At 40.8% G+C, this 25,195-nt stretch overlaps 1 protein-coding gene across 3 annotated transcripts; it reads left to right on the top strand.

Moving 5' to 3' along the window:
- Nucleotides 1–2,315: 2,315 nt before the first annotated feature.
- LOC135111512 (zinc finger protein ZFMSA12A-like) lies at nt 2,316–24,977 on the top strand. Of its 3 annotated transcripts, none has more exons than XM_064024874.1 (11): nt 2,316–2,601; nt 3,062–3,185; nt 3,455–3,580; nt 10,708–10,779; nt 11,712–11,839; nt 17,628–17,720; nt 18,527–18,726; nt 19,133–19,330; nt 22,297–22,464; nt 23,238–23,411; nt 24,228–24,977. In XM_064024874.1, the coding sequence occupies exons 1-11, from the start codon at nt 2,467–2,469 to the stop codon at nt 24,814–24,816; spliced, it is 2,007 nt and encodes a 668-aa protein (XP_063880944.1). In that variant the 5' UTR covers nt 2,316–2,466; the 3' UTR covers nt 24,817–24,977. The 3 variants fall into 3 exon arrangements, with proteins under 3 accessions (XP_063880944.1, XP_063880945.1, XP_063880946.1); XM_064024875.1 differs by having other exon boundaries at nt 2,324–2,601; nt 11,715–11,839; XM_064024876.1 differs by lacking the exon at nt 2,316–2,601 and adding an exon at nt 2,728–2,923.
- Nucleotides 24,978–25,195: the final 218 nt, after the last annotated feature.

Here is a 25,195-nt window from a genome sequence, read left to right as displayed (position 1 = left end):
ACCGCAGTTTAAATTAAATGTAGGACCAATGTAATGATTAACTTTAATGGATGCTGTGCGATCAGATAAAAAGTCGCATAAAAATTTTTCTTTTGTTATAGGGAGTTGTAGTTGTAGGATTTTATGCTTAAGACCGAGGTGCCAGACTTGATCAAAAGCTTTAGATATGTCTCTTAGTATGACTTGGCACTGGCCTTTATCTGATTTATTGTGTGCTATTTGTTCTGTGATGACTGCTAGTGCTTGTGTGGTGCCTCTATTACTACTATTACTATTACTATTACTACTATTACTATTACTATTACTGGGGATGCGCGGTACTATATAAACCCTTTGCCGGCTAAGCTCCGACGTCATCCTAGCCAATCAGCGTTCGTAAAAAAGACATGGTCATGGCAACACTAAATTTCTGCTGTACGTCACTAGCCAATATATTTTTCATACGTATAACTAAAACCGTTTTATACTCATCAATGGTAATATCGAGTTCATTATAAATACGATGGTCAGTACAAATAACGTTCATATTGAATATCGAAGCTAAAGGGGAAAAATCCTGAGTAATCGTACGAGTATTCGTCTCAGAAAGTGGTATTCGTGTAAGTGGATTCGAGTACCAGCTTCGGTGATCGGATCCGTCAGCTCTCCTCGGATCCGTGGGATTCGGATCCAGTGCTCGGATCCCGCCCAGCTCTAGCAGCCAGCCGCCGTGTACCCAAGCACTGACAGGAGAGCTTGGACCCGAGTACAGGCAGGGATCCGTGAGCTGGCTGGGGCCCGAGTACTGGCAGGGATCCGCGAGCGGCCTGGGACCCGATTACTAGCCGGGATTCGATTACCGCCGGGACCCGAGTACCGGCAGGGATGCGCGAGCAGCCTGGGACCCGATTACTAGCCGGGATTCGATTACCGCCGGGACCCGAGTACCGGCAGGGATGCGCGAGCAGCCTGGGACTCAATTACTAGCCGTGATTCGATTACCACCGGGACCCGAGTACTGGCAGGGATCCGCGAGCGGCCTAGGATTCGATTACTAGCCGGGACTCGAGTACCGCCGGGACACGAGTACCGCGCGGATTCCTGTCTCTCACTAGTACTCGGATCCGGACCCGAATTCCACGGATCCAGCAAGCTCACGCACTCGGATCCACGAATCCTAAAATGTCGGATCCTTCCCAGCACCATAAATGAGTGAAGTCAAGGAGCGAGTCTCGCTGCTCTCCACGTCAAACAACAAAAGAAATGCCCATTCCATCAGTTCTATTTTCCATTTTATTTATTTTAATAACTAATATTTAGTTTGTACCATATTAGCCTTAATTATCCTTTACTCTGTAATTTCTATACAAGTCACAATACAAATCAATAACACATTCATGTTGTGTGTGATAATTTCCACAATGAAAATGAATTAGAGAAATTAGAATTAGGATAGAATAGAGCAGAAAGACTGGCACTGAATGCACCACGATAAGCAGCAATGGAGGCTTTGAGAGGAGACATGGGACGGAGTACTTCTAGAGAGAGATATGTAAAGGCAATCTTGAGGTAAAAAGCTAGATTACATAGAGTGAGTGTATGATGCAAGACTAGCGAGGAAGGTATTTCTATGGAATGCAAGGAGTAGCAGGTGGGGGGAAGAAGTGTGTTAAGATGGTAATAAAGAGTGGCTTAAAAAACTACTTGGGCCTTTCATCGGTTTTAGGAGAAGCATGTTGAGAGTGACTGGAATGTGATTGTTAGAAATGAGGAAGGTTTAAAATGGGATGTAAGAGAGTGGAAGGGTGAGATAGACCGACGGGTAAAACGTGTGGGACTGAGTGAATGGAAGAATAAGATGGAACAGAAGAGTACCTACTTTGGAGTGGTATAGAGAGAAAGAAGCCCCGATGTATGAAAAGTGGTATGGGGGATGCCTGGGTGGTGATCTCTTTCTAGAGAGGGCACAGTGTTTGGATGTGAATGCAAGGAGTTACAGATGGTATGAGTCCTGCAGAAAAGTGTGCCTGATGTGTGACATAAGATAGGATGAGACAGTGGAGCATGTAATGTTAGAGTGTGTGAAGTATGCGAGACAGGGATGAGATGATGCAAGTAGTGCTGCGGGAATTGGGGGATGTCATAGTTGAGAAGACAAGAAGGGAATGGATGGTGTTGCTGCTATGACTGTATAGAGACGAATGAAAAAATTATTGAGGCTGTAAAAGTGTTCCTGGAGAAAATGTGGCATGCTAGATGTAGGAACTAGTGGTGGAAAAGATATGTGTGGTGCTTGTCTTTATTTGCCTTCTCTTTCCCCCCTCCATGAGTTGCCGATAAAAAGATCTGGCTTAGAAGTAATCATGAGCCACCTGTAGAATCAAATTTAAGATCATGATCAAATATTAGTACCGTTGCAAAGACAAAATCTGCAGAATAACAAGACCGAGACCCCCACAAACAAGAATCACAGTGCCTGATACCAACATGGGGCCTTTTGGCAATTTTGACGGTCTGTGTCGCCTGTGCGGCCTGCAGTGCTACGACCTCATTAACCTGTTCGAGGATGCCAGCCGCCAAAGGAATCTCATCGCTATTATTAAGAAGTACATAAGAATTAACGTGAGTAAAAGTTTTCGGACCACCCTGTACTGTTTACATTTGGCCAGCCTCCTCTCTCCTTGGCCAACCGCTTTTCCGTTTGGTTAGTCTCCCTTCTCTCTCTGGCTAGTCGTCCTCCTCCCTCTCCCTGTCCAACCTTTCCCTCCCTCCCTTATCCCCTGACAGTCACCCAATCTTCCCTTGGCCAGTCTCACCTCTCCCTCATCCCGTCCCTTCCCCACCTGGCCCGCCTCACTTCCTTCACATTACCATCATCTCTACCAACTGCCGTTCTATTCCTGTGTGTCATTCACTAGACAAACATTGAGAGACTGATGATGAGGTAAACTTTAAATTATTTCAGTTAATGATCAGAAACCACTTCATTACAAAGGGAAACACCAAATGAATCAAATTTAAAACTAATTGTAAGATAGAACAGATCCTAAGTACTATTGTTGTCACTACACACTTCTCACAGGTAGCACTGCAGGACTCCCTACCTCACCATGTGTGTGGGCCATGTCTGGCTAAACTGGATGAGGTGGTGGATTTTGTGGACATGAGCCAAGCAACACAGAGCAAGCTGAATAGCCAACTCAGAGGTAAGCTTAACATTTGGGAGTAGGTACTTGAAAATCTTGTCCATTTTTCATGATTGGAGAAATTTTAATACCCCAGCAAAATTTGAGGCTCAGGATCTTAAAGTATCTAATTTGAAGCCTGCAGCTCTCAAAATATATGGTTTATGACACTTATAATTCAAGCTTGAGTGAATACACAAACTGGAAATGTAAAGGTAATTACTTTACTGATATCATTTCAGTGTGATTTACTTTTATATCACCACAAACCAATATTTTTATTCTCTCAGAGTGCACAACGGAGAGCAGCGTCGAGGTGAACGAGGACAAGCTGTATGAGTTGATCCAGGATGTCAAGGTGGAGCTGGAAGAGTCTGAGAGCCAGTTCATTGATGACCTTAATGATGAAGACTACGGTGAGGTGCTACTCCCTTTGTATTGACACCCTCACTGGTTGTAATCATCATGGTACAAAATTGTAGTGTCATGGTCCATTTGGTAGGCTGCCTTGCTGACAACCTTTTTTTTCTCCTTTTTCTCCCCCCCCCCCCTTCTCTCTCTCTCTCTCTCTCTCTCTCTCTCTCTCTCTCTCTCTCTCTCTCTCTCTCTCTCTCTCTCTCTCTCTCTCTCTCTCTCTCTCTCTCTCTCTCTCTCTCTCTCTCTCTCTCTCTCTCCATAGCATAGGCAGGTTAGCAGTTATGTGTTTGTAAGAAGTTTCAGATTTTATGGAAATAATTTTATTATTAGGGCATTTGGGAGTGGTGGTCAACCCCTGCTTGTGCTTCGAGATCCAGAGTTCTGTCTCGTGGTTTCTCAAGCAGATTCTGCATTTTAGGGGGAGGTTGCAACTGCTTTTGTGGTGCCCGAAGCATTGGCATCAGAAACACCTTACAGGTTCCTGGCTATAAGAGCAGGTATAAAAGATCCCTGAGTTCCTTAGATCCAGAGATCCTGGTAGAGGGCCTTGTATGGTTATTTGTATTTGCCTTGTGGGCTCTTCAGTCTTGGCCATCTTGCACCTCTCTGCCAAAAACGCCTGTAGGTGCCTCAGGATCGAAGAGAGGGACATCAGTAGCATATATTTCATTAATATTCCCTTGTTTGTTCCATGGATTGCTTTCACCAGCTGAATTGGCTTCCCATTGAGTTCTTTTAGAGCTGTATTGTGATCATAGATTTCCTTGATCAGTGAAGTCAAGAGGACCTGTCCAGTGTTTAAAACTTCATACAAAGTTTCTGGTCTGTGTTCAGGTGTGCTTCCAATTCCTCTGCCACATCTTGGGGTGATGCAAATCTATAGAAGTGATCAGGATTTATGGTGGCATCTCAGTCTGGGTGTCTGTTTTCTTTTCTGATGTTGCTGGGGAGGATGTTTCTTTGACTGGTGGGTGGGGTTTCATTCTCTTTTTCTTTTCTTGTAACGTCCATTTTTCAGCAATATCTTCCTTAGGTTCTGAGTCAGCAGCGATACCAGAAAGGTGGTAGTTTTTCTGGTGCCTGGTCTTAACAGATGGGCCTAGTGAGTCTTCGTCAGAATCATTGTTGAAGTGCCTTTTACTTCTGTCTAGCCTCATGGATCTCTGCTGTTTTGGTACATAGGATTCAGTGGTTGGTTGTCTCTTCCTCGTACTCTCTTGTTTATGTCGTCATATTGCAAAGTTCCCTTCCCTGCCTAGAATACCTAGAGGACTACCTCTCTGTGAACAGGGGGATCCCAATCTATGCCTGGTGTAAAAGCTTGGAGGTTATGGAGGGCCCTCCTATAGTACCGTATTTGATGGCTCATAAGACGCTACTTTTTTCTCAGAAAAAGGGTCAGTAAATTAGCCTGCGTCCAATGAGGCAAAGGTCCAACTTTGAGGCAGTAATAGGTTACAAGTCTACGGCAACAGAGGCTCTAAATTCAAACCACAGATGTCTTTGCACAACTAAATAAAGTCATGATTGGTAGTACGCCACAAAATGCTCTTTCTTTCAAGGTACCAATGTGTAGTATCTCATACTTACTGGTAATCCATATAGACTTTGACCAGTCAGGAAGAATTTGCTTAACCATGCACCACTTCTTCTTGGAGTTTTGTTGGGGCAGTGTAGGTTGTGATGTCACAGCCTTTGATGCCCCAAAGGTGAGGTATCCAATTATAATATTAGACTAGATGTGATGGAGCTGGTTGGATTTGTGGAGAAGGTTCTGGCAAGGTGGAGATGGTGCACCACGTTTTTCAAAACAAACGCGGTCGGTTGCGCTCCGACGTGACGTACTCGGTGACACCGAGTGTGACGCCGTTACTGATTGAGGTAAGACAATAGCCACACTTTCATACAATTAAAATTGAACCTATCTTTTTAACATTCTTGCTCTGCATACATATGAAAAAGATTGAAGCTAGAGAAACTTTTCTTTTATGAAAATAGACTAATACACCTTGAGAACGAATATTTCTTCTATAAAGGAATTGAGTGTCATGGGATAGGCTGGCTTGAGGTGATGATCTGCATAATATTCATGTAATAGCTTATGCTTTTACACATCCTTTGGCTTTGAAAATGTACTAAAATACTGCATAAGAATTACATGTGAAAGATGCTAAAAAATAAAGTATGAAAAAATTTTATTATCACTGTAGTCCCTCAGTTAATGGTGCCGCCAAGAGCTAGGTGCAGTTAATGTTTACATTCAGCTGAACCGCATTAAGACTGAAACTCCCCTGCTTACCACACCTTTTGGGCACTAGAGGCTGTGACATCACAGTCTGCATGGCCCCAACTAAAATACCAATAAGAAGATTGTGTTTACACGTCAGCAGGATTGGTACAATCTTGTCTTTCAATACCCTCAACCGAACCATTACGTTCTGGCTTTCAAGGCCCGCAACCTTACCAAGATTTGACTCCAGAAATCCAACCAGCTCCACTGTATCTAGTCTGAAACACTACCTGTATACCACACCTTTGGGACGCCAGGCTGTGATGTCACGGCCATCACAGCCTCAACAAAACCCCAAAAAGAACAAGTAAGCTGCTAGCATAAATTAAACTTTTAAATGCTGAGTATTGGTATCTAATAGTGATCTAAATGCACGTGAGAGTCTTCAAATGTCGCTTGAATTCCTTGACTTCATATCGATAGCCTAAATCTGTTAATTTTTGTTTTTTTCTATTTCAATACATGCCAGAACTGGGTGCGTCTTATGAGCCCGTGCGTCTTATGAGCCATCAAATACGGTAATTAGTTTCCTTAATCTGACCCTACAACTGAGGCTGGACCCGTGTGATCACATGCTTCTTCAGCACATCACAGGCTGCCCCTGCTTCAGGAGTTCTAGGGGCTACATTCCAATCTGTGCTCATGGGGAGACTTGGTTGTTGTCTAGGAGGCCAATTTGTAACAGAGGTCTTAGTGGGTGGTGGGAGGGCCACGGTAGTTTTCCATGTGAATGCAGTCTGAGGCTTGTGGCATTCACTTCTCTGTCTTGCTTGAGGCTGCAAGAGAGGGAGGGTATTCTCTGTCCAGTCTTAGAGGTATTTCTCCTGCAGAGGGAGGGAGGGAGAGGGCGGGCGGGAACTCAACCCGATGTTGTCTCTGATTGGACAAGAAGCAGCGTTTTCAACTTGTTCGAGTGGAAGAGAGCAAGGGATCAACCCACCGTGCGCTGGAACAAATCAGGACGTTGGTGGAGTTGCTGTGTCTCGCATAAGGAGCGTGTCGGTTCTGCCATCAACTTCCTTGTACATGAATCCAGCCAGAAGTGGAAACTCAAAATCTGTCTTTCTCCAGCGGCTCACAGCATACTAACCTTCATTGCAGCTGGTTTTTATTGGGGCAGAGAGGGGGCAACAGAGGCAGAGGTGGAGACCTCCCAAGGCGGAAGACCTCTCTGATTCAAGAGAGGTTGTGGGACACTTGTAGCTTGAGATATGTCATGGCAAGAGCAGGAATCAGTAGATGCAGAAGAGAGCAGACCATGAAGGGGAGAGGTGAGCTTCTGCCATTATAAAGTGTATGCCAGAATCCAGGGAAGGGGTTTGGGGTGGGAGTGGATGGAGGTTGGAAGACATGTGTCACAAACTGGTTCATACACTTTTAGAACAATGCCAAGCTGACAACAGCAACCTGTTGCTTGGTTCTCTTCCGAGAAAAAGTTGGATCAACTTTTTTTCTCAAAGGGAAGAGTGAAGATGTACGCCCCCTCTCCCCACCCTCTTAACTGTAATCCTCCCCCACTAAAGCTGAAGTATATGAACCAGTTTGTGACATTTGCCTCTCCTCTCTCCCTTACCTATCCTCCCCCACCGTGTCATGAAGATCACAACACCGAGCTCGTTGCAATGACGACTTTTGTAATAAGAGACCTACCGTATTTGATGGCTCATAAGATGCACCCAGTTTTGGCAGACATTGAAATGAAAAAAAAAGATAATTGAGCAGATTAAAGCTCTGAATATGAAGTGAAGGATTTCACCTGACATTTGAAGACTCTCACGTGCATTTAGATAATTATTAGATTCCAATATTTTGCATTTTAAAAACTTTAATATTTGCTAGTAGCCTACGTACCAATCCTGTCGTGAGATATAAACATGTACCTGGCATATGACGTCAGCACTGACTGAGAGACTACAGGGGTAATAAAGTTTGTTCATAAGAATGTTAAAAGATAGGTGCAATTTTAATTGTATTACTCCTCAAGGAGTAACGGCATCACACTGTAAAGAATGCAGTGAAGCTTGCCCACGTCACCGGATTCAGCACGTAACTGACCGCGTGTCTGTTTTGGTACATGCAATGCGTGATGCATGGTCACTTGGGCAAATTCTTCCTGACTGGTGTCATTCTATGTGAATTACCGGTAAGTATGACCTATTATATATTTTTACCTTGAAAGAAAGAGTTGATTTGTGGTGTAGTACCAATCATCACTTTGTTTACATGTGCAAAGATGTCTGGGGTTTGATTTTAGAGCCTCTATTGCCATAGACTTACCACCAACCACTGCCTCAATGCTGAACCTTGGCCTCATAGGACGCAGGCTCATTTCCTGAGACTTTTTTTGGAGAAAAGGTGCGTCTTATGAGCCATCAAATACAGTAGGTGTCGAAAGTGCTTATCTCAGTTCTTCTGTATGAAGATGCAATTGATTCATTGCGATGATCATGACAGCCGAAAATAGTTGCAAAGTTGACACTGCTACTAGTCATCATCTTTTTGCACACTTACTAAAATGTTTCAAACTGGGTCATACACTTTTGAAATGAGAAGCCTGTCTCTCAAGTTCAAAATCCTACAGATTATCTCTCATTGCTATTTCCTGCGAGTAGAAATTAATTCAACCCACAGATTATCTCTCATTGCTATTTCCCGTGAGTAGAAATGAATTCAACTTTTTTTCTTTCACAAAGGGATCAAATAACCTTACCTCTTTCCTTTACTGTTACCCGCTCACCAAGTGAAAGGTGTACGAAACAGCTTTTATGATTTGTGTCTCCTATCTTTTTCTCTATCCACCTCCCTACACCAAGGGGTTGAAATGATCGATATGTCAGTACAATCAATATGTCGATACTTTTACTAGGTGTGCTATGCCAGTGGTATACTGTCTAAGGATAAATTCAATAAACTATAGTAGTTTATAAAAAATTATTTTATCTAACCCGACTTTTAGCGAGTAGAGTCATCCTTGGGAATTTTGAAATGATAGCCCAAGAAAGGAAAAGAAAAAGATGAATTGAGAGATTTGTTAAGCAAGCACAAAGATGTTGTCTTACCAATTCATGGCTTGAAAGTCACTGGCAGAGTTGACTTTGTAATGTGTTCCAGCCATCCCAATCATCGCGACCCCTTGGCATGGTGTGGGGAGGTGAGTAGAGGAGGAAGGGAGGAGAGGAGACTCAAATATCACAAACTTGTTTGTGCACTTCTTAACTCAGAGGGTTAGGATGGGGGTGAATAACAGTGAAGCAGGGAGAGGAGGTCACTCGATCCCATCAAGAAAGAAAAAATTTAATCAACTTCTCGTAGCTAAGAGAAAAAATCTGAAGGGTCTTGCACTTGGCTACTTGTTTCAAAATGCCTGCTAAACTTCTACACTGAACATCCTCGTTCTCTCCTTTACTTCTAATCTGAACTGGGAACTTCACATCTTATCCCTAGCTAAAATAGTTTCTATGAAGTTAGGCATTCTGAGACGTCTCCGCCAGTTTTTCTCACCCCCCTCTCAGCTGATAACTCTGTACAAGGGCCTTATCTGTCCACGTATGGATTATGCTTCACATATCTGAGGAGGTTCCACTCATACTGCTCTTCTAGACAGGGTGGAATCAAAAGCTTTCCATCTCATCAACCCCTCTCTCCTGATTGACTGTCTTCAGCTTCTCTCATCACCACAGTGTTGCATCTCTTGCTATCTTCTACCACTATTTTCATGCTAACTGCTCTTCTGATCTTGCTAACTGCATGCCTCCCCTCCTACCGCAGCCTCACTGCACAAGACTTTCTTCTTTCTCTTACCCCTATTCTGTCCACCTTTTAATCAACATTCTCAATTATTCATCCCTTTCTCTGGTAAATTCTGGAACTTCCTGCCTGCTTCTGTATTTCCGTCTTCCTATGACTTGAATTCTTTCAAGAGGGAGGTTTCCAGACACTTATCCTTCAATTTTTTACTGTTGCTTTGGACCCTTTTTTGAGAATATTTCAGTGGGCTTTTTTTTTTTTTTTTTTTTTCCCCTTGGCCAGTGTCTCCCTTACATAGAAAAAAAAAATAGAAAGAAGTTACTCTTTCTCCTCTTCTTGATTTTCTGTAATAACTTGTAGGTCACTGCAACAGTTGAAGTCACAAGTAGGTCTAATGCTTCCATATCCATGGGAGAGGCCATGATCTTCACTCCTCAGTGTCTTGCTAGAACTGAGCATTGCCTTGAGTCAGGAATGAATAGTGTGTAGGTGATGTGGGCCAGCCTGTCCAGCCAGCTGTTCAGGCTGCCGGACAGGCCGCCTGAGTGTGAATGGAACCCTTAAGGGCGCAACCATGCACCCAGATGCTGCAGCAAGGGCTGGAGCAAGGGAGGGATGGTGAAGCGGAAACAGCGAGGCCAGTGACAACACGGCTAACACACTATGCTCACTCTCCCTCTATATTAACCTCTTTCTTTCTTTTGATTCTTTCTACTTCTCCTCTGTGTGTAACAGTATGATGATCGTGATCTACAAAATGAAAGGATCAGCAGTGAAATTAATTAATTAAATGAATTTAAACCTCTCTTAAACCAACCTAACCTTATCCTCAGGTGAAGATGCTGATGTTACTTCAGTATTATCCATTGTCCATGTATTTCACCACTCTAAGGCATGCACACACACACATAAGTAAATAATTAAATAGAATAATGTAAATAAAAATTGTAAAGTATCCAGAGGGGCATAGAGAAAGAAAATGAATAACCAATGCTGTCTATATTGATTCCCATGTTCTATTAGGTATGGGTCACTTACTAATTTTGAAACACTCCCAGAACACTCACAAACCTATGCAATCCTCTACAGGTTCCCACACTAATAGACGACAGAGACGCAAGGCAACGAGGGGAGTGAGAGGGCAAGGTGTCATCTCCAGAGGTAATATAGTACCTTAAGGAATTTAAACCTGTAATTAACCAGTAAAGCCTCCATTCAATCTTGTGCCACCTTTCCTTACACAAACTATCTCTTGTGTATCTCCACATGTTGACTGTCACTCTGCTCTCCATCTGTATCTGCCCCAGTTGGTAAGTTGGCTCCTTAAGGCCTGTCCACACATTTGAGCAATGCCTGGTACTTGTGCATTTCTCTCACCTCTGAAGCAGTGTTACCAGATGAGGTAACAATGAAGACCCTACACTATTGGACAGAGCCCATCAGGCTCTGCCCTTACCAAGCAAAGTCTGCCTGTAGTGTACTACTTCACACCAGTCAGGAGGTTCTTCAGTCTGGCAGTTCATGTCATTCAGTAGGCAGTTAAGTAGAGGGCAATGTGCTAGCTAAGTCTCATTGTGCTGTCATTTCCCCACTTCTGACATCACCTCCATGCTCACCACTCACCCTTCCAGGTCACATATTGGAACGGGATATGGTAATAGTGTTTGCCCATCAAGCACTGCCAATAGTGTGCACAGGCCTTCATAGACAATACATATCTTCTGTTTATCTCTGCACATTGACTGTCACTCTGCACTGTGACTATCCCATTTGGCAGGTTGGCTCCTTACAGACAAAACATTCTCTTTGTGATGCTCCTTAACCCTTTCCCTGTGATATGCAACAATTTTTGACACTAAGAACAGTGTATGAAATCTTTATAAGCATTTACAACAAAGAAGGGAACAAAAGAATAGATTTTGCAATTTTAGCCTGTATGATCTTCAGAGGTGGCTATAGAGCAAGAAGAAACTTCAGTGTCTCAGAATGGTTAGCGATATTGAAAAATGTTTCAAATAGCAGTGAGAGGGTGAACATACCCTGTTGTTTATTTTGCCACTAATACTCATGATAATGCTAAATATCCTCTACAACAGGGGCATCAGGTAAGCAGGCCAGGAAAGTGAGGAGCAAGGATGCAACACAAGGAGTAGCCAACACAAAGAACCAGACACCAGAGAACATAGCACCTGCTAACACCCAAATGAAGGAAAAATGGATGGTGAGTTCTCTATCATTGCAGGCTCAAGTCATTCCCTTGGATAAATTAATGTAAACATTGGTTAACTTTACCATAAGAGATCATCACAGAGGCTGAACCTCTGGCAGGACTAAGGGTAATGCAAGTCCAGTGAGTTATTATTAAGCTAAACAAGAATACCAACATCTGAGTAGATTTTGGTTGGCCTGGAGTGTCCTGCCATGTGCTAAGGATTGATCTGGAAAAGAGTATTTGCAGTGGATTTCTAGTGCATGCTAATTTTTGACTGAAGGTAATGCAAGTCCAGGGTGTTACTAACTAGCCAAAGATGGATTTTGAGAGTGCATTTTAGTTAGTGTTGACTGCCCTGTCATGTGCAAGGTTTAGGAAGGAAGGCTATTTGCTGTGGATTTATAGCTCATCTTAATCTTCCTGTACTGAGTGAAATATTTTGTAACTTGTGCATAATGTGAAGTATTCAGGAATTTCATTGTGGTCAGTTTCTGAGACTTGCACCTTCATTAATTGCCACAATAGTGCATGATGTGAATCCAGGCCATGGTCTTAGGTTAGGAATTGGGTTAAAGATTTCAGAACCAGGATGGGGGGAAAATTCACTAAGATTTGGTTTTTATTTATATTAGGATCACAGGCTCCAGCATTCCTTTACCTGCACAACTGACATTATCATCACTCATTACAGTTCTTTAGGATCACAGCATCATCTTGTACTATCAACCAACACCATATCATCATCATCATCATCATCGTCATCATCATCATCATCATCATCATTATCATTATCCACTTGTATCCACTGGCACCAAATTGTTACCTATAGCCACCCATCAGCACCACACTGATCCACCACCACCTACCCCCGCTACTGACACAAAACACACATTGGTCACTTGTAGAGTTGAATCCATATTTCTCTCCACCACTGACAATACCCTTTTCATTGCTTTTATAGCTAAATCAACACCCTCTTTTGATTATTTGTATAGCTAAATCAATGTCCTCTTTTGATTACTTCTATAGCTAAATTAACATCCTTTTTTATTACTTCTATAGCTAATTGAACACTCTTTTTGTGATTACTATTATAGCTAAATTAACACTCATTTTTTATTACTTCTAACATGCTTTTTTCCCCCTCCACCAGACACAAAACACACCTTGGTCACTTCTATAGCTGACTTCTATTTCTGAGTAGCGGCTGTCACCAGGTGGAAAGAGTGAGCCCAGTCACAAGCAATTTCAAGTTTTTTTAGAGCCATTCTACATATATATATTAATGTATTTTGTGTATTTAAAACAAATTCTTACACCATTCCTTCTGAGTAGTAACACAGGTAAACCCACTGTACCCTATGAAAACAAATACATACTGGAGTTGCTTTTCTGCTGCATATGAAATATTAAAAATTTTGGTTCTCCATAGTTTTTAAGCAAGTGCACTGTACCTATGAAACTTATTAATGCTGAAAGTGTAAATCATAGGCAACATGTCTGTGCCATTGAAAATACCAGATGGCACAAAACAACTCAGTAGTTTGTGGAAACAACAATTTTTGATTGGAAATCAGCAACTCAAGTGACTTGGCAAGAATGGTCATGGTGAGTTAAACCAAAACAAACACCACATGTACTGTAGGGCACTGGCAATGTGACTACACATCATAACTGAGCCCTTAACATGGCTCATAGAATCTTCAACATAACTTACCTAGAGTAGTGACAGTAACATAGTCATCCTTCATGAAGGGCCTGTGACACACTCAACTGGCTGGTACTGGATGCCACTGCTTCCTCAGCTCAGTATCACTAGGAAATTTATGGCCACCACCTCTAATTGAACAAAGAGATACACAGCACACTGATGGCATGATTGGAAATTCTTGTGACATCTGAGAGAAGTTGTTTTGGTTTGATCATGGAGAAGGCAGTAGGCACCTGCCAAAATGATAATTACTCCCAATGAGGTCCAAAGTACTGGATCAGGGGGGGGTGCTGTGAACTTATCATTAAACCCAGCTGTGACCTCTCTGAACATTTCCCTTTGTGTTTCACAACACTGTGGGGCAGTCACAGCCAAACCTTTAAAGACAACTCTTCCTTCACACAAAACTACAAGCACTTAATTACACACAGACTCTTCACTCAAAATTTTAAATTATCATGGCGACTCCTATACCAGCCTTGGAGTCCCCATCTGGAGAGGGACCACAAATGCCCCCAAGTTGGACTGCTCTTTTGGTATCGACCCTAAGTGTCTTGACACCCCCCTCAACTTTTCTTTATTAACCTCTGCAACATTTATAGTCTTAGATCTAATTTTCAATCTGTAGAACACCACCTCTCCTCTATTAAACCTCATCATCTTTTCCTCACTGAAACACAGGTGTCTAGGGCAATTGACAGTAGCCCCTTTTCTGTTCCCTCCTACTTTCTCTGTCCTCATTTTCAATCCAAAGCTAGATGTTGTGTTTATGTGCGCAACGACTTAACCCATGCTCTTGAATCTCCCGAGTTTTCAACCCATGCTCTTGAATCTTCTGAGTTTTCCACCATCTACAGAATCACTTTCAAACTAAATTTATTTATGCTGTATACCTCTCACCTAATTCCTCTGACTATAAGAAATTCTTTGACTATTTAACTTCCAAAGTGGAGCACATTCTGACTCTCTTCCCTTTTGTGGAGATCTCCATTCTTGAAGACTTCAGTGTTCACCACCAGCTTTGGCTTTCCTCTCCCTTCACTGACCATCCTGGTGAACTAACCTTCAACTTTGCTATCCTCCACAACCTAGAGCAATTAGTGCAACACTACTCATATTCCTGACCGTCTTGGAGATATGCCCAACATTCTTGACCTTTTTCTAATCCCTAATCCTTCTCATGCTGTCACCCTCTCTTCTCTGTTGGGCTCCTCCAATCACAGTGTCATATATGTAACTTGTCCTATTGCTCCAATCCCTCCTCAGAATCCCTCTAAGCAGAGGTGCCTGTGGCATTTTGCCTCTCCTAGTTGGGAGAACCTGAGGAGGTATTTTGCTGATTTTCCTTGGAATGACTACTGCTTCCATGTCAGAGACCTGTCTCTGTGTGCTAAGCGAATAACAGAGGTGATAGTGTCTGGCATGGAGGCGTACATTCCTCATTCTTTTCCTCAATCTAAACCTTCAAACCTTGGTGTAACACAACTAGTTCTCATGCTATACATGATAGAGAGGTGGCCCACAAAAGGTACTTGAGCTTTCCATCACTAGAATCTCATACACTTTATATTTCTGCCTGAAACTATTCCAAGTCTATTCTCCAAACCAGCCAAAAACTCCTTCAGTGTCAAAATCTTTCAAGATCTAACATCCCTCATGACTTCTGGCATCTAGCCAAAAACATCTCCAATAACTTTGCTTCTTCTTTCCCTCCTTTATTTCAACCAGATGGCACCACTGCTATCACATCTATCTCTAAAGCTGAACTTCGCTCAAACCTTTGCTAAAAACTCTACCTTAGATGATTCAGGGCATGTTCCTCCCTCTCCTCCACCCTCTGACTACTTCATGCTACTGATTAAATTTCTTCACAATGATGTTTTCCATGCCCTCACTGGCCTAAACCCTCGGAAGGCTTATAGACCTGATGGGTTCCCTACTATTGTTCTGTGAAACTGTGCCTCCATGCTTGCACCTTGCTAAGTCAAATCCTTTCAAATCTGTATGTCAACATCTACCTTTCCTTCTTCCTGGAAGTTTGCTTACATTTAGCTTGTTCCTATAAAGGATGACTGTTCTAATCCCTCAGACTACTGTCCTACCACTTTAATTTCCTGCCTATCTAAAGTTTTTTAATCTATCCTCAATGGGAAGATTCTTAAACATCCATCACTTCACAACCTTCTATCTGATCATCAGTATGGCTTCCATCAATGCTGCTCCACTGGTGATCTTTTGGCTTTCCTTACAGAGTCTTGGTCATCCTCTTTTAGAGATTTTGGTGAAACTTTTGCTGTTGCCTTGGACATATCAAAAGCTTTTGATAGGGTCTGGCACAAAGCTTTGAAATCCAAACTACCCTCCTACAGCTTCTATTCTTCTCTTTCTGACTTCATCTCAAGTTTCCTTTCTGACCGTTCTATTGCTGCTGTGGTAGACGGTCACTGTTCTTCTCCTAAATCTATTAACAGTGGTGTTCCTCAGGGTTCTGTCCTGTCACCCACTCTCTTCCTGTTATTCATCAATAATCTAAACCAAACTTATTGTCCTATCCACTCCTACACTGATAACACCACCCTGCACTTTTTCACATATTTTCATAGACATCCAACCATTCAGGAAGTAAACAGTTCATGCAGGGAAGCCACAGAATGTCTGACTTCAGATCTCTCAAAAATTTCTGTTTGGGGCAGAGCAAACTTGGTATTGTTCAATGCCTCAAAAACTCAATTCCTCTATCTATCAACTCGACACAATCCCTTCTACTTCTTCAGTGACACTCATCTGTCCCCCTCTTCTACATTGAACATTCTCAGTCTCCTTTTCTTATAATCTAAACTGGAAACTTCATATCTCATCTCTTACTAAAACAGCTTCAATGAAGTTAGGCGTTCTGAGATGTCTCTGCCAGTTTTTCTCAACCCCCCTTATCCGTCCAGGTATGGAGTATGCTTCACATGCCTTGGGGGGGTTCCACTCATACCACTCTTTTAGACAGGGTAGAATCAAAAGCTTTTTGCCTCATCAACTCCTCTCCTCCAACTGACTGTCTTCAGCCTTTTTCTCATCACTGCAGTGTTGCACCTCTAGCTATCTTCTACTGCTATTTTCTTGCGAACTGCTCTGCTGATGTTGCTAACTGCATGCACCCCCTCCTCCCAAGACCTTGTTGCACAAGACTTTCTTCTTTCTCTCACCCCTATTCTGTCCACCTCTCTAATGCAAGAGTTAACCTGTATTCTCAATCATTCATCCCTTTCTCTGGTAAACTCTGGAACTCCCTGCCTGCTTCTGTATTTCCACCTTCCTATGACTTGAACTCTTTCAAGAGGGAGGTTTTAAGACACTTATCCTTCAATTTTTGACCATCACTTTGGACCCTACTCGAGGACCAGCTTCTCAGTGGGCTTTTTTTTTTTTTTTTTTTTTTTTTTTTTTTTTTTTTTTTTTTTTTTTTTTTTTTTGACGTTGGCTGGTGTTCCTCCTACATAAAAGAAAAAAAAAAGAACAGCTGTGACCACTCTCGCCATGACAATCACTTCTGAAGTGAGATGAGAGATTCACTGCATAAAATGACTATATCTATTTATCACAATGTCACTGAGTAAGGTTGTCATATTAGGTAGTACCACCGTATTTTGTATATTTGAGTCTGTAAATCAAATAGATTATAGACATATATTGTGCCATATTTAAAGATGCTGATGACTATACCTGCTGATGTCAGTAGAATATGAATTTTCACCTCTTTCTCTTGAAATGCAAAATAGGAACAATTCTAGATAGAATGCTGAATGCATTTGTATGCACATGGAAATTATAGTAACAAGATTTTGGATTATGTGAGTGTAGTGTGTTGCTCAGCAGAGATATCTGGTGGCTTAGCTTAACAAATTCCCCATTTATATCCTTTTTTTTCCTCTTCACTACTGACACAAAACACACCTTTGTTACTTGTATAGATAAGTTAACATCCTTTTTTTTTATTATTATTATTATTACAAATTAAATTTTTTTCCTCCCACCACTGACACAAAACACATCCTGGTCACTTGTATTGCTAAATTAACATAATTTCTTCTCCAGGACAGTCACCCAAGGAAAGAAGTAGCAGCAGAGACTTGTGTAGAGGGCAGCATGCAGGAGCCAGCCAACCCTTTGTCTTCCTGTGATAGATTGGTGAGTGCATTCACTTGTTTGATGAGGCATGGTATTATGGTCAAGGTATTTGATTATATTTTTCATATTTTTTACTTAATTCTCACATTGTAGTTGTTTTTATTGTGCTTAGTATATGAACAATTTGTTGGACCTTGTTAATTATTAGAATTATGCTATCTCCTGTAATTTGTAGTCAATAAAATATGTTTATCCATTCACATAAAGGCTGTGGCAAGATATGGTGGTGTGGTTCAGGAATCCACTCACATAATGGGTTTGTGGCAAGGTTTTTTAGACTACAGAATCTGAATATGGAATTGATTGTGTGATAATATGATCCACACTTTAGATGATGCTTGGTGGTGTGGTTCAGGTATTCAGTTGTATTCACTTGAGTTTGCAGCAAAATTTCTTAGAACAGAGTTGATACTCTGTGATGAGGTGATCCACATGTTTAATGAGGTCTGGTGTGGTGTGGTGCAGGTATTCAATTATATTCACACAAAGGGTTTGTAGCAAGATTTTACAGAGGACAGGAGCTGAGCACGGAGTTGGTACATTTTGGTGAAGTGATAATTCAGCTTTAGCATTTATGTTGCTTGTAATGTTGGTATTTTTACTTTTACTTTTTTTTTTAATTTTTTTATCAATTTTCTGCCATAGGTGACAACTTACTAAAGTGAAATTAGCAACATCACCAAATTTTCTAGACATCATGCTTTAGTCTACTCAGCTATAGGAATAAAGTTTCTGATAATGGAATAGTGCAGTATGGTGATAGAGCTGTTAATGACAGTGAAGCTGATGACACAAACTCTCCACAGAGCAACTCAGTTAAGAATACAGTTCGGTGCAGTCTGTGCAAAAGTTCCTTCAGCCAAGTGGACCACCTCACCTCACACTCCTTAGAGGCCCACCAGCTGTCTGACCCAAGCTACCTCTGTCCACAGTGCCCTCAAATATTCAACAAAATTTCCTCCCTCAAAAATCACCAGCGTCGGAAACACCAAGACTCACTGCAAACGTAAGACGGATCTTGCTGCCTTCTTGTTACACCTTTATCCTTTGTATTTCATGATAGATTTTTTAAATAAATTTGAGCTTTCAGATTTCCAAGATTTCATTTTAAACAGTAATATATCATATACATGTTTAAGTATACAGCACACTTTGCAGTTCAGCATATTTCACAGTCATATAAAGATCATTTTTATTTTAAGAATTTTTGCAAGTAATGAAGCATGTTGTAGTCAAGCTTATGCTAGTGAATTGGACCATCAGATAGCTTCAGCATGCACAAATTTCCTGAATGAAATCCTCATGAAAAAGCTTCCTAGATATTTATCCATTGTATTATCACTCCTAGGTTATGTACCTACAACTAACATTGGTGTTGTTATGTGGAATTACATAACTGGTTATTAATTCAGGTGTCCACAGTGCAATAAACTATACCCTACACACTATTTATGGACAAGACATATGCTTGTGCACACCAACTCACGTCCATTTTCATGTGACAAATGTGAGAAGAAGTTCAAAAGCAAGGCTGAGTTGATCAACCACAAGAGAATCCACCGGCCAAGTGAGGAGCGCTACACCCACTGCTGTGAGGTGTGTGGCAAGAGGTGAGACACTTGCACCTCCTGTGTGTGTGAATGTAGGAACTCTTAACCTTCTCTCAGTTTTTATGAACATAGATTCTGCTTCTTTGGTCAGTGCTGTCTTAATTCCTACTTCTGTCTTAATTGCTGTTCCTGTGGCAGTGCTGTCTTAATTCTTGTTCCTGTTGTTAATGCTGTCTTAATTGCTGCTCCTGTGGTCAGTGTTCAGTGTTCCCATTTTGGGAACATAACTTTCATATAACCTCCCAGGATCATCAGTATAATGTTTTAATTTATGTCATAGCAGGAATATTGTTATACATCTAATTAATCATTCTGCATAAAAAATATTCCACTTTTGTGTGATACCCCATGTTACGTTTTGTCGTATGTTTCTAAGGAATTTTAAATAGGAATGGCTTCTCCAAATAAACATTTTTCTTCCTAGAATTATTTATTTACATGGTGTGCTTACAAAGTACTCCTTCTTCTCTTATATATTTCATTAGATGTGATTTATATTATAATTGTCACTATAAGTGTTTTTGTAAGATGTTCCCTAAATGGAAACATTGGACACTTCCATTGTCTGCTTACCCTCATTTACTCACCAACATGAATGAGCATGTGTGGTTTGGTTACAAGATCTGGATGATGTGCAGTGCTGATGGTTATCCTTTATAACTTCTCTATTTATTGTGAAAAAGATGAAAGCAGGAATCAACCTTTTAGCTATCAAGTTGTCATGGGCATGCTACAGCCAGTGGTGAATAAGGATGAACTTGTGTTTTTTGACAACTTTTTCACTAGTCACGGATTAATGATTGACCTTACAATAAAATGGTTTAGAGACTGCAGAACAATCAGAGATAACCACACAGGAAAGTGCCCTCTTCTATCAAAAAAAGAACTTGAGAAGAGAGAGGCTCATATGACTACAGATTGGATGATACAGTCCTATGTGCTAGATGGAATGATAAGAGTATTGTTACAGTTGCTAGCAACTACAATGGAGTCAGTCCTATGCAGAAAGTATACAGATGGGTAAAAAATGAAGGATAGAAGGCAGTAAACCAGCCATATATGATAAAAATGTACAACAAAGGAATGGGTGGTGTTGATGTTTGTGACCAGATGTTGTCATTCGACAAACCAAGACTACACTCCTGGAAATGATGGTGGAATATCTTCTCCCATCAAATGAACTTCCTCATTGTTGCTAGTTTCAGATTCTACCAACATGTAAATCCCAGCTCTCAGATCAACCATAAGGATTTCAGGCTTGAAATGGTTTGCACACTTGCCCAAGAAGTTGGGCCAACATCCTCTGTATCAAAAGCAATAAGATATGATAATGTAAACCACTTTCTTCAGGAGTTTTTACAAGGTAGATATATGCAAGAAAAACACACATCTAAAGTCCATCAAGTGCGAGAAAATACTTCACAAGGCATGCAGTATTCACTTCCACAAGAAATGAATGTCAAACTACTCTCAGGATTTGAGTGTAATTGCCTATTTTGATAATACTGACCACATTTTATGTTGACTTGTACAGAATTAAGCAGGAGGAAAATTATGGGTATTCTGGAAAAAAAAGAAATTTCTTTCAAGACTAAACATCATTGATTTTTGTGTAGGTCATGAATTGTCCAACGTTCCCAATTTGGGAACATGCTCAAAATACAAGAATATACCAGAGAAAAAGAAAAAAGGGAGTTTTATTACCATTCAGTGGATTTATGTGAAACACTACACTTTCTAGATATATGCCGTTATACTTAAACTTTATAAGGCTACGGTCACTAAAGGGTTAATTGCTGCTTCTGCAGTCAATGTTGTTTTAATTGTGGTTATCTTTGTAATGTTTTTAATGAAATCAGCTTCACATTTGGCTCAAGACAACGAGGAAAGTTGAACAGGATACAAGAAGGGAAACAGTAGCTTGGAGCATGTGTGTTTGAACAGTTACATCAAAAGCATGTTTAAGATTAAGAACTCTTTTTTCATAGAAAATATCACTAGAAGAAAGTAATTGCATTTCCTCACACATTCATAACAGTATCCTTACATGTGTTAGAGAATTTTCACTTACACTGTTAATAGAGGCTTTCCATAAGCCTTAAAAAAATATAGTTATTTATTTATTTATTTATTTATTTATTTATTTATTTATTTATTTATTTTATTTATTTATTTTTTTTTTTTTTTTTAATAAAAAGGCCACAGGTCTTGGGCAACAAAAAGAGTACATGAAAAAGTCCCACTGAGGTGCCAGTCCCAAATGAAAGGTCAAAAGAATCATCCAAAATTTGAGGATAAGTACTATATATTTTAGCAGATACGATGACCCCCAAATTTCAGTCAGAATTTAATGGTTTTAGCTAATATCTGTAATATAAGACAACACCCAAACTGCCAAACCATCTATAGTGAAATTTGGGTCAGTGAGCACCAGACAGCTGAAATGGTGATATACCAGTATAGTGAATAAAATACCTTGAATATATTACCAGTAATAAGGTACCATCACCTTCAAGTGCAAAACTAGATCTAAAATAAAATTCCCACCAGTTGTTTTTGTATATTTTCATGAAAAGGACAGATGGACAAAGATGCTATAAAATTATATGCGGTACAATCAGTTTTCCTAAACATAAACAAACCCTTTCCTTGCACCATCTGCGTGTGTCGGGCTGTCAGCCGTAATCTTCTATATATGTATCTTGTTTCTTTTGATTAGATACACCGATGTTCTTGAAGTTTTTTCTCAGAATATGAATTTCATCCCTATACAACATTACAAGCTGGAAAGATTCATCTTATCCCCAATTTACTTTCCTTTACCCCCCACCTTTATTTTTTCCTTATATACACTGAAATATGTGGTACTGTCTTGAATCTTCCCTCAGTTCAAGTCATAGGAAATAGGAAATACAGAAGCATACATTTCTTCTCACACAAAACTATATCCTTCTCGCATCACACAGGTTTACCCAGAAAGCAAACCTGGAGAGCCACCTGCGGCTGCACTCTGGCAACCGTCCCTTCTCCTGCGAGTTCTGTGGGAAGTGTTTCTCCCAGCGAGGCAACATGGAGGAGCACAGGAGGATACACACAGGGGAGAAGCCATTTGTCTGTGATGTTTGTGGAGTCAGGTGAGGGGTAGGCTGACATTGCTTTCTCTTGTCTGGTAACTCTTTTGATATGTTAATTCTGCTTCTATTTCTTTTTATCCTTCTGGCAGTTTTCTTCAAGGTGTTAAGTTTCCTGCTACTTCTTCATATCACTCTAGCAGTTTCTTTAAAGTGTTAAGTTTCATGCTACTTATTTTTATCCCTCTGGCAGTTTGTTTGTGGTGTCCTTACTCACCTTTCCATCTGCCAGAATGTTTCTTTATGTTGATCTACTTTCTGCATAGTAATAAGGAAAGTGATAGAAATGAGACAGAGGGATAAAAGGAGGAAGCAAGAGACTTAACACCTCAAAGAAACTGCGAGAGGAATAAAATAAGTAGCATTAGTCTGTTGCTTGTTTTATCCCTCTGTCTCATCTTTATCTCTTCCCTTGTTACTGTGCAGAAAGTAATTCAGCATTAGGAAACATTCTGACAGATGGAAATAAAGTGAGTGAGGAAGACTTGGACTAGAATGTGTGATCTTTATTCCTGTGGCTACATTCACACTGAGCTTGCAAAGAGGAAAATGTGATACAGTATAAGGAACTGATGGAACAAAACTTCAAGAAATAAAAATCCACACTATATTGTCTTTGATCACTTTTCTCCAGTAATGTAATAAGTTTTCCCCTTGAAAGCCTTCATTTTAATTTACATCATGGTATTTTCCCTCTTGAAAGCCTTCATTAATTTACATAGAGGACAATCTTTGAGAGTCATGCAGTGTTCTTGATGTCCTTCCCTTCTTTTTAGCTACTCTCGGCAAGGGCAGCTGGCAATGCACCGCAGGCAGCACTCTGGAGAGAAGCCTCACAAGTGCCAGTATTGTGAGAAGGAATTCCTGAGGAGAGAAGTTCTGAAGAAGCATGAACACATGCACACTGACACAAGGCCTTACAAGTGCTCTTACTGTGAGAAATCTTTCAGGTAAGACAGTGCTTCACTTCATGTTAACCAAAATACCAGTATTTATTTAAGGTGTAATATGAGGTACATTAGCATGATGTATTCTGGCAGAGTGATAATGACATGAAGTTACTACATTATGTATAACTAATGTGGCTTCAGGCATATAGAAAGAATAGAAGGGAAGAAAGAATTTTTAGGCTTGAAGCAGAAGGTAACAGGTTAAGATGTAGACATTAGAGAAAAGACTAATTTCTTGCCTTCGTGTTTCATAAGAAAATCTTAAAATTTTTTTTTTTTTATTTATATATATAGGATGGACACTGGCCAAGGGCAACAAAATTCCAATAAAAAAAAAAAAAACCTACTGAGATGCCAGTCCCAGAAAAGGGTCCAAAGCAGTAGTCAAAAATTGAAGGATAAGTGTCTTGAAACCTCCCTTTTGAAGGAATTCAAGTCATAGGAAGGTCGAAATACAGAAGCAGGCAGGGAGTTCCAGAGTTTACTAGAGAAAGGGATGAATGATTGAGAATACTGGTTAACTCATGCATTGCTCATGCTGTGCTTGATTTCTGTTTATGTTATATTTTGATATAAGTTCCTTTTCTATTTTACTGTGACTAATTCTGGATCACTCCAGTTAGGTTAACACTCCTCTAGCCAAAACTGTTTTATTTGAAGTATAGTAGTGAGAAGCAGTCATTTCTATTTTAAGTATATTTGTGCCATGACTGATATGGAAACACTTGTATTTGGATATGATGCTGTATGTCTTGAGAATTCATTTAACAACTATGTAATCAGACAGTGAATCCTGACCCTCTGTTTTCCTGCCAGGGACCAAGGGAAGCGCAAGGTTCACGAGCGCCTGCACACTGGAGAGCGCCCATTCGAGTGTCAGTTTTGTGGCCGAGGGTTCTGTGAGTCTGGCAACTTACGCAAACACCTGAGAGTTCACCAGCGCCGGCCTGGGTCCTCTGCATCATCCTCCATACAGGACAAGGATCAAGAGTCCATCCCTGTAAACAGCAGGCCTCCTGAAGTATCCTGTGGAGACTCCAGTTTTCACTTCAACCCTGCACAAAACCCAGCATTCAGTGTCCCAGGCCTTACAGTATCTCGACATGATGCTGACATTGCTGCTGTACAAAATTCTGCTGCACTGACTATATCTCAGCCCATCCCTCTTGCCTCGGCCAACAGTCACCCCAGTCACCCCACCCACCAGCCTCAGGAAAACCCAGCACCTCCACCACTACCTCTCCTGGGGAATGTGCCCCTAAACAGCCACTCACTCACTGCCTTACATCCAGTAGAGGATTCTCAGGGAAGCTGCACCCTACCTCCTCATGAATGTGATAGAGAGGATTACAGGGTTGCTTCCTCCTATCAGCCAGTCACCACCTGGACACTCTATCATGCCTAGTGGTCCCAGGGAATGAGTGGCCAGAAATGTTCTCAGCTGTGGTAATTTTTTACTGTTTCCTTGCAGCTGAAGGTTAGTGAGGCATTTTTAAGGTATATTGGAGTGTTGTACTCTCTGCAGTCACCTATGGTAAAATATGATGAATAAAACTGTTTACTTTTCTTTGCCAGTTCATTTCCAGCTTGAACTTTTCTTTGCCAGTTCATTTCCAGCTTGAAATGTTAAATATGGAAATTTAAAAGGAAAAACAATCTTTCCAATACATACTGTATATCATCAAACACTGAACACATTAGTTGCTGACCACAGAGTACACCAGCCATTCTGGCTTACTTATTCTTGTATTACTGAAACAGTATGATTAAAATCCTATAGGTAA

Source organism: Scylla paramamosain, chromosome 22, assembly GCF_035594125.1.
Source record: "Scylla paramamosain isolate STU-SP2022 chromosome 22, ASM3559412v1, whole genome shotgun sequence".
Lineage (NCBI taxonomy): Eukaryota > Metazoa > Arthropoda > Malacostraca > Decapoda > Portunidae > Scylla > Scylla paramamosain.
Note: the sequence above shows the minus strand (reverse complement) of the source record. Positions and strands in the feature narration are given on the sequence as shown.

Bases quoted from the DNA above. Each gene is read 5' to 3' on its own strand.
- LOC135111512 (XM_064024874.1), top strand. From the start codon at position 2,467: ATGGGGCCTTTTGGCAATTTTGACGGTCTGTGTCGCCTGTGCGGCCTG. The intron at 19,331-22,296 runs GTGAGACACTTG...CGCATCACACAG, and splicing joins TGTGAGGTGTGTGGCAAGAG to GTTTACCCAGAAAGCAAACC. The intron at 22,465-23,237 runs GTGAGGGGTAGG...CCTTCTTTTTAG, and splicing joins TGTGATGTTTGTGGAGTCAG to CTACTCTCGGCAAGGGCAGC.